Genomic DNA, 8,501 nt, shown 5'->3' with positions numbered 1-8,501 from the left:
AGTCTCATCCGAGTAGGCCCGGTAGACCAGTGGACTACTCCCAGGTCGGTGCATCCTCAGCCCCTTTCCAGACTGTTTTCACCTGAGGATGTTATGTCAACAGCCATGGCGTCTCTGCTGTTTGTGTGGTGACAAGGTAGCCAGCGTGGGTTAAACACCTCATGTGGCAGAGGAGAGGCCCAGCACTCAGCCTTGCTGTCAAGAGAGGTTCCTCCCTTTTCCACATTGCACAGGGACTCTGGCCCTGCAGCTGTTCATTCTTGGGATTCACTGGATCTTTCTACCCAATGTCCTTTAACAGCAGAACAGCAAGGAGAGATGGAGACTGTGTTATCACTTTATTTACTTTGAGGACTTTTCTGGAAATATTTCCAGTTGCTGCTATTCACCCAGCCAGGCATGGCTTCCCCACCTTTGCAAGGCTCAGAACCCATCCTGTCTTGGGTCTGTGTTCCCACTCTCCCAGCCCCTTCTCTCCTTCCATTGCCTGGTGGCTCTCCCAGCGTGGACCACCATCCCTTTTCCCTGGGTTTTTCATGTTCTGTCCCCTTCTCCCAGTGTTTTTCTCTGTCCCCCTTGATTACCCCTCTGTCCCTGTCCTTGTTTCCCATTTTCTCTGCTTAGAACCAGGAAGGGAGGAAGCTGGTCTGTTGCATGGTAGGAGGAGGAGCCTTTTCTTATTTTTCCCCAGCCACCCCCAACCCCCTTTCCTAACCAAAAGCACTGAGGTTTGGAGGTGACATTGAAAGGGCCTGTGCTGTTTCAGTCACACTCCTATAGTTTCTCAAGGGTCTCCTTACTGCCTGGTGCCTGGGCCCCAGGACCTGCCTGCAGTCCCCCTCCCCACATCCCAGGCACTCTGTCCAACATGGACTCCAGCCAGCTCACTGGCCACGGCAGGGTGACCAATCAGAGAAGTTACACTGGGTCAGCCTTCAACCCCAGGACAGAACACTCGAGTTCCCTGGGCACAGGCCAAGACTAGGACCGCAGCTGCCTCTCTTGGCGCAGAGCAGCCACAGTGCTGCCTCCGTGGGGCCTCCTGTGTCCAGGCGAGCAGCAAAGAATGGAAAAATCCCTGGCCTAACAGAAAATGTCTAAATGACTGGGCTGTGTTCCTCCTACCTCACCCCCCCCAGGACGCACTTACACGGCCCTGCCTGGGGGGTTACAAATCTGAACCCCATTGCAGGCACACCATGGAGCTCACCCAGGCTCCCACCGGGCTTCTGACCAAGTCCTCATGTCCCTCTGGCCAGTGCTGTGATCACACTCTGCAGACAACAGTCCTCTGGCTCGGCCCCAGCCTTCAGCAGGTCACACGCCCCTGTGGGTGAGGAAGCAGGAGCCAGTCCCCAGGATGGCTGTGAAAACTCCATTCCTTCCAGACTGGAGCTTGGGAGCCATGGTGAGGGAAGGCTGAAGGCAGGAGATGGCGCTGTCCCTGCATCCCTCCTCCACAGAGGGGGAAGAACTCCAGATGGGGGAGAAAGGGGCTGATAGGAACAGCCCAGCCTTAGGACCCCATTCTCCTTGTAGGCTCCTCTCGCTGGGAATGTGGAGATCCCATCCTGCCGCTACCCTGCACCCAGCAGAGGGATGCACAGGTAGACCCCTCAGGTTGGGAGAGGTGTTCTCACCCAGCGGGGTTGAGGTTCTGCCACTTCCTGTCCCTGGGGAGCAAGTGGAGTTACCAGGGCAACAGGCTAACAAGATCTTGTCTGGGGAGGGCCAAGGGCAATGTTGTTGCTAAGGCAACTGATTAGGCCAGTTGTTTGGCTCCAGGCTTTTCCTGGTAGCCAGCAGGCTAAATCGCCTGGCACTGATTACCACCCCACACCATCACTGTTGCCCAGAACCCAGGTACTCAAATCCCTGCTGCTTTCTGCTCTATCTGTACCCAGCACTTAGGGGTTCAGTGACACAAGGTGGTCTGGAGCTGGTCTCTGTGACAGCAGCTGTGAGTTCACAAGGACTGGGGTGCTTCATGGTGGCCTGGTTGATGCGGAGTGGAAGGAGTAGGGATGAAGAGGCCCTCTGTGGATAGCTTGAAATCAAGCCTGGAGAGTAAGGCTCCAGGCCAGGAGCACAGCAAGTCCGTAGGCCCTATGGGTGCCCTGTTCCTCAAAGCAGCACTGGGAGGGGGAGGGACCTGCAGATCTCTTTTGTGTCCTTGCTACTTTGCACCTGGTACATGTGTCAAGGCCACACTGGAGACAATGGCTTTGAGCACAATTCTGTTTGGGGGGCCACTTATGGAGCCATCACATACCTGCCTCTCCCTGGCCAATACCCACCAAAAGTAGTGGCTGCCACTGGCCCCAGTGCTCACATGCTGTCTGCACCTCTCCTGCACTTGGTGGGGGCGGGGGGGGGGGGTTATGGCTGAGCCAGAGGCTCAGGGGGGACCTGGGCACCACCTGCCTCTAGCCAGATGCCCATCCTCATGATGACGGTTGGCTCCCTGCATTTCACCCTCAACATGATGGTGAAAAGATATTTGAGGATCCTAGCTTCCACACAGTGCACCATTGGCTTCTCCAGCATTCCAGAAGAATCTGGGGAGTGGAGAAGCATGGGTGGGAAGACCTGCCCTCCCAGCTCAGGCTGTCATGGCCTATGGACTAGTCTGAGAAAATGAACAGGCTTCCCTTGCTTCAGTGTTCTTGCTATATCTTCTTCCCTACCTAATAGCCCTCCTCCCCATATGCCATCTACCCGCCCCATATGTCATCTTTAATAGGGTTAAGACTCAGTTGCCCACATCCCCTCCTCGACCCTTGGCTCCCCCCACCCTTAGCTATCTTACTTGCCATGAGAATGATAGCACAAAGTCCTCAAAGGCTCCCACCCACGGGTCATCTCCTGGTGGTGTGTCTTCTAGAGTGTGTGGTGACCAGCACCATCACCCAGCAGGAGTCATGATCCTTGAAAGGGTCAGAAGTGGGATGTAAAATGTCTGAACCCCAACTCCATCTCAAATCTCTTAGGATGGGGTTCCCCCACCAGAGAGTCTGCACCTCTGATCAAAGCCTTCAGCTGGCCCATGGTAGCATTTTGGGACAGTGGTGGTGAGAAGGGGCTGAGGGCAGCGGGAGGGCAGTGCCCCAGAGAGAGGGTGTCTTCTTCCCCGGGTTCTCCTTCAGTGTCCCCTTGACTGGAATTCTGGTGGAATGGTCTGTGCACAGAGACCAATCCAAAAGTCTTCTCTGAAGACCCCTCCTATCACCCTAAACCCAGAGAGAAACTGAACTCCAGCTCTTCTGAAATCAGCACAGCCCAATGATTGGTGGCCCTGGCTCCTAGGCTGGCTTGGGAAGGAAGGGTACAGAACCATTCCTGGGTGGGAACGGAGGACACAGGTTTTGGACGCCTAGAGCCCCAGCAGCCAGTGGCAGGAGCAAAAGGCAGTGCTGCAGTAAGGGCGGTCCCCTAATCTCCAGGACTGCAGACTCCTGCACCTTTGCCTCCGACACAGTTCCACTCACATTTGCCTCACTTCGGTCGTCGCTTCCTTGGCAGTCAGCTGGGATTTGTAGAGACGCCCACACACTCCCCGCCCCTGCAACCCCAGCCCAAGGGTGGTTGGGGTGGGGTGGAGGCCACCTCTCCCAGACTTCATTCCCACGGCCTGGTGTCCAGCGCTCCGGTCGCATGAGGGTTAACCTCGTGGGGGTGGGGACTCATGAACGGTCGGCAAAGGGAGGGAGGGGACAGGAGGCGACCCAAGGCGCGGGGAGCCGGCGGCTGGCCTGGGTCAGGCCTCAGAGGCCGCTGGAGCCCCGTGTGTCGCAGGCCACCGGGCAACCACTGGGGTACACGCTGCGCGCTGCGAGGGGTCCACCGCAGATCCCAGGCCCCAAACTTCAAGTCGGAAGGGGTGAGACGCTGGGCATAAAGACAGGTGGCAACCTGTCTGGACGCTGCTCTCCTCCCTGAGGACCGCCACCTCCACCCTACTGAATCTCAGCCCTTACTCCGGCCACTATATTGCCTTTGGCCCGTGATGAAGCGGGGAGGCGGTGGTCCCACGGCGGCCCCAGAGGCCGAGCTGGGCGACGTGCCCCTGGTACTGCCGCGGCCCAGGGCCTGTCCCGCTGACGTGCGGCTCTGCGGCCACCTTCGGAAGCAGAAGTCCCAGCGCCGCCGCTTCTTCGTGCTGCGCGCGGATCCGCCGAGCCTAGAGTGCTACGAGAGCGAGAAGAAGTTCCGCGCCGGCCGAGCGCCGCCCAAGCTCATCGTGAGCCTGGCGGGCGCGTGCACCATCAGCACGCGCGTGGACGCGCGCCAGCGCCACCTGATCCTCCTGTACACGCGTGACCGCAGCCTGGGCGTGGCGGCGGCCTGCGAGGCGGAGCAGCAGGCGTGGTACAGCGCCCTGCTTGAGGTGCGCGCGGCCGCGGGTGAGGCCCGACCCCTTGGCAGGTGGAGACGCGGCGGGGGGCTGGGAACCGGGGGTTGGGTGATCGCGGGTTTTGTTTATCCTAGGTTGTCCCAGCAAGTCTCGGATATGAAGTTCAAACATGAAGCGTTAACACCTCTTTAATTTTTGGGGCACAGTGACTCCAACCTCCGGACCCAGGAGCCCTTTGTGATCAGTTCACTATCTCTCCAGGTCCCAGCTTTCACGAGGACCCCAGGGCCTGGATCCTTGCTCCATTTCAGGACGTCTGGCCCGTGACGCTGCGGCCCAAGGGACTGGGGAGGACACGAGGCCTGGGCAGCGGCCGCTATCGCCTGTGCCTGGGTTCGGGGGTGCTGAGCCTGCTGCGGAAGCCCAAGGGCAGAGGTTCTCGGGACACCCAGGCTTCGCCGCCGCCGGCCCTGCGCCTGTCGCTGCTCAGCGTGCGCCGCTGCGGCCACGCAGACTCCCTCTTCTTCCTGGAACTCGGCCGCTCGGCGCCCACGGGCCCCGGGGAGCTGTGGCTACAGGCGCCGGATGCCGTGGTGGCCCAAAGCATTCACGAGACCGTACTGGCCGCCATGAAGCGACTCGGGGATGATGATGCCGGTGGCAGGACTGAGCCACTGCCAAGGGATCCCCCAACGAGCTCTTACAGACCCTCTGTCTCCCAACCTTATGTGACCCTGGCCTCGGCAGCCCAATCAAGCAGCCTGAGCCATCGCGGGAGCGTGGGTGAGAGGAAGGAGAAAGCAACCCCTGAGACCCTGGCGGCGCTGGCGACTGCAGCTTCGCACCCTGGGGAATTGGAGCAGGGCGGGGGCTACGTAGCCATGGGAGCTGGGAGCAACTACGAGCCCATGGGGGGTGGCCAAGCAGGTGGTTACATGGTGATGGCACCCCCGGGCCTTGCAGCGTTTGCCCACGCCCCTCCCCAGGAGCAGCTCCAGGGGTGCGGGGACACTGAATACGTGCCCATGAGCCACTTTCTGCCAGGGTCCTTTTCCTTGAGCTCCCTGCCCCATTCCTATACGCCCAGGCCCAGGAGGCCGGGACCTTCTTTCCAAGGCCCCCCTCCCGCCGTCGGGGAATGTTGGGGACCGACAGGGGCTCATCCCTGCTTGCAACCACCTTCGGAGCTAGCAGGAGATTATGTGTGCATCAGGTACGTGGCCCCACACCACTTAGGAATGAGCACTGCCATACAAGACCCGGCCAAAAACCGCCTCAACTATGTAGACCTGGACCTGGTCCCTCCATTGGAGGCTCAAGGCGACACCCCGGGGTCCAGCATTCACCACCCACACAGCTATGCCCGCATCGACTTCCAGAACCTCAGGGAGGTTCGGGTCAGGAGACACAGGCAGCCCCCTCCAGTCTAGCTGACGGATGGATGGGGAGGAGGAGAGAGAAAACAGGACAAATGCCTTCCTGCCAGCTCCCCTCAATTCCTCCCCTCACCCTTCCAAACCTGGAGAGGCTCTTAGGCACCGCCCCCCCCCCCCCCCAGGACCTGTGACTTGCAGAGCTCTGAGCTGCCCTTAGGCCTATTGCCCACTCTGCTCCTTCCAGATGTGGTGCCTGGGGAATCTTCAGGAAAAGGTTCCCCAAGAAGCTGGATTCTTTTAACGGAGAAAATTCTAGAGCCACCCTCCCCTCTTCCTGCCCACAAACCCCCAGCAAAGCCCTGATCCTTTCTCTCCTGGCAGAGTTCCTGAAGCATCACTCCAGATTCCCAGGCTGGCTGACTTCTCTCACATGGACCTGTTCCTCCCTACCTGCCTTGTGTCTCCTCCCAGCCAAAGAACTAATCCCCAGCCCCAGGGCTGAACTCCTAGGACCCCAAAGCAAGAGGGCTGAAAGCACCAGGTACCTTCCCTCTACTGCTTCCCAAAAGTGCTGTGCCACCCCTTTACTCCCTGATTTCCCTCTCTCAGCACCAGCCATGTGTTCACACAATCCTCCCTTCTATGGAGCCTGGCAGAGCTGATAGACTTCTTGCTTCCAAATACTGTCTGGGGGACTGTACTGTGGATCCCACACACACCCTGCCCTATTAAAGGTGCCCTCCTTGGTCATCCTGGAAAGGTCTTAGGTCCGTGGATTCCCCTGAGCTACTGTAGGGGTGACCAATGAGTAACAAGAATTTGAGGGGAGGGCAGCCTAAGCTGTGTAGAGGAAGAGACCCCATCCCTGTCTCCATGCCCCACTCTGCTACTCACTACAAAGAACCTGTTTGCAAACCAACACTTTTATTGTCAACAGAAGCTGTCTAGGGGAGTAGGGGACCCATTCTGCACCCAGAAGGGGTATGTTCAATGTGTGTCTGGGGTTTGAGGGGCAGATGGGTCAGTGCAGTGAGAACAGCTGGGGTCACCACTGGGGTCTGGGTGATCAGATACAGGGTCTGGGGGGCCAGCAGGGGGCGTGGGAGCCTCCAAAGCCACAGGTCTAGGAGGCCCCTGGCTCATCTGCAGGAGGCCAGTCAGGGCGATGAGCTCAGGCCCACTGAGCCAGGCAGTAGGGCAGCCAGGGGATGGGGTGCGGAGGACCCAGGGAGACATGACAGGAGGTGGGAGCAGCAGCTTCAGAGAGCCCATCACCTGAGGAGACAGGAGGGTGCAGTGTCTCCTCCCAAGCCCTGCATGAAAAATAGGCGAGGCCAGGGCAGGAAGTGCACTCACCTGTTGAGAGGCCTCAGACAGATACAGGGGAATACGCTGCCCACATGGCAGCAGAGGGTCTGAAACAAAGACATCTTCACAGCACATCACTGGGAACCCTGGAGAGGAGAAGCTGGGAGGGCAGCAGGCTGGGGTTCCCACATCGGCAAGGGCTGCACTGGTTCCCTGAGGAGCTCGTGCAGGGCCACTCCAGAGTCCCTGGGCCCAAGCAAAGTACCTGCATCCCTGGGCTCATGCTCTCCATTCTGATGTCCTGTTGCAGGGGCCAGGGGCCTGAGGTCCCCGCCTGAGGCTGCCTCATACAGTGGCCACAATGAGGGATGACACAAGGTCCGGCCTGAGAAGGAGGTGCCAGGTGCACAGCTGGGCCCCTGTGAAGGGAGCATGACAGAACACTGGAGCTTGGGCTCCCTCCGAAGGCACCCCTGCCCCACCCCCAGGACGGAGCCGCAGGCACTCCCAACTCACCCACACCAGCCGGGGTCCCGCTTTAGCCTTGTAGTTGGGATCCCATGGTGCTAACACGGTCATCCTTGAGGGGGCCACCTCCCAGGCCATCTGAGGGGAAAGGGCTACTGGGGCGGGGCGGGGGGGGGGGGGGAGAACAGAGATTAAAACAGGCTCGGGAGTCGGTGGAAGGGTCCTGTGGGGTAAAGGCCGCAAGGCCTGAACCTACCTGGGGTTCCCGGGGAATGATCCGCAGCCAGGCCTGGGGGAGGCCGGGACAGCAGCAGCTCTCTCCGGGTCCAGGAGGGCCTTCGGGACCGGGGCTGCGGGCTGGGAGCGGGAGGTACTGAGGTGCACCGGTCACAGCCTCCCCCGGTACTTCCTGGGCAGGGCCGAGGGTGCCTGGAGCATGGAGTCTGGGCACAGCCATTCTTCAGGGTCGGCAACGGAGATCTCCGCACACTGTGGGCCCCCTGTCGGACTTCCCTCCCGCCCAGCCCCCTCACCTGTCCTGCGGGGGAGTTCCTGGCTCCTCCAGGGCTTCCTCTCCAAAGGTCGAGGTCTCCCCGGGGTCACTGCCAGCCGAGGAGCCATGTTCCTCGAGCGCCTGCTCTTTGCCCGCGTCCCACCGCCGAGGCGGGCCAGGCAACATGACGGCTCTGGCGGGGGAGGGCAGCGCAGGCCAGCCGCTCCGTGCCCGTGTCCGCACCGTCCGTGCCGCCCACCTCGCCCCTCGCAGCCCCACGCGGCCCCCTCACGGCCCTCACCTCCCGCAGCACCCCGCCCAGCTCGCGGGGCCTCGCGGCCACGCCGACGCCCAGCGCGTTTCCGGACCACGTGGCGCGCGCTCCCGCCGGGATCCCGCGGACGCCCCCTGGCGGCGGGGGTGGCTGGGCCCGCGCTTGGCAGCCGTTGGGTATGGAGGGGTGGCGCCCGGTGCGGGGAACTGCAGAACCCCAACATCAACG

At 60.7% G+C, this 8,501-nt stretch overlaps 2 protein-coding genes across 6 annotated transcripts; one reads left to right on the top strand and one right to left on the bottom strand.

Moving 5' to 3' along the window:
- Positions 1–3,705: 3,705 nt before the first annotated feature.
- LOC115503684 (insulin receptor substrate 1-like) lies at positions 3,706–6,374 on the top strand. Its single transcript, XM_032591532.1, has 2 exons — positions 3,706–4,421; positions 4,616–6,374. The coding sequence occupies exons 1-2, from the start codon at positions 4,007–4,009 to the stop codon at positions 5,782–5,784; spliced, it is 1,584 nt and encodes a 527-aa protein (XP_032447423.1). The 5' UTR covers positions 3,706–4,006; the 3' UTR covers positions 5,785–6,374.
- Positions 6,375–6,637: 263 nt separating this feature from the next.
- SAP25 (Sin3A associated protein 25) lies at positions 6,638–8,495 on the bottom strand. 5 transcript variants are annotated; one of them, XM_030299999.1, is made up of 6 exons: positions 8,040–8,495; positions 7,763–7,935; positions 7,555–7,661; positions 7,304–7,481; positions 7,087–7,184; positions 6,638–7,005 (listed from the first exon to the last, which is right to left on the bottom strand). In XM_030299999.1, exons 1-6 carry the CDS (start codon positions 8,183–8,185, stop codon positions 6,718–6,720), a joined length of 990 nt encoding a protein of 329 aa, XP_030155859.1. In that variant the 5' UTR covers positions 8,186–8,495; the 3' UTR covers positions 6,638–6,717. The 5 variants fall into 5 exon arrangements, with proteins under 5 accessions (XP_030155859.1, XP_030155862.1, XP_030155861.1 ...); XM_030300002.1 differs by having other exon boundaries at positions 7,087–7,145; XM_030300001.1 differs by having other exon boundaries at positions 7,304–7,457.
- Between the last annotated feature and the right edge of the window lie 6 nt (positions 8,496–8,501).

The sequence above is a fragment of the Lynx canadensis genome, chromosome E3 (genome assembly GCF_007474595.2).
Source record: "Lynx canadensis isolate LIC74 chromosome E3, mLynCan4.pri.v2, whole genome shotgun sequence".
NCBI lineage: Eukaryota > Metazoa > Chordata > Mammalia > Carnivora > Felidae > Lynx > Lynx canadensis.
The sequence above is the reverse complement of the archived record's forward strand: the minus strand, read 5'-3'. Positions and strand labels throughout refer to the sequence as shown.

Bases quoted from the DNA above. Each gene is read 5' to 3' on its own strand.
- LOC115503684 (XM_032591532.1), top strand. From the start codon at position 4,007: ATGAAGCGGGGAGGCGGTGGTCCCACGGCGGCCCCAGAGGCCGAGCTG. The intron at 4,422-4,615 runs GCAGGTGGAGAC...CTATCTCTCCAG, and splicing joins GGGTGAGGCCCGACCCCTTG to GTCCCAGCTTTCACGAGGAC.
- SAP25 (XM_030299999.1), bottom strand. From the start codon at position 8,185: ATGTTGCCTGGCCCGCCTCGGCGGTGGGACGCGGGCAAAGAGCAGGCG. The intron at 7,482-7,554 runs GTGAGTTGGGAG...CCCAAGCTCCAG, and splicing joins CGGGACCCCGGCTGGTGTGG to TGTTCTGTCATGCTCCCTTC. The intron at 7,006-7,086 runs GTGAGTGCACTT...CTGTCTCCTCAG, and splicing joins TGTCTGAGGCCTCTCAACAG to GTGATGGGCTCTCTGAAGCT.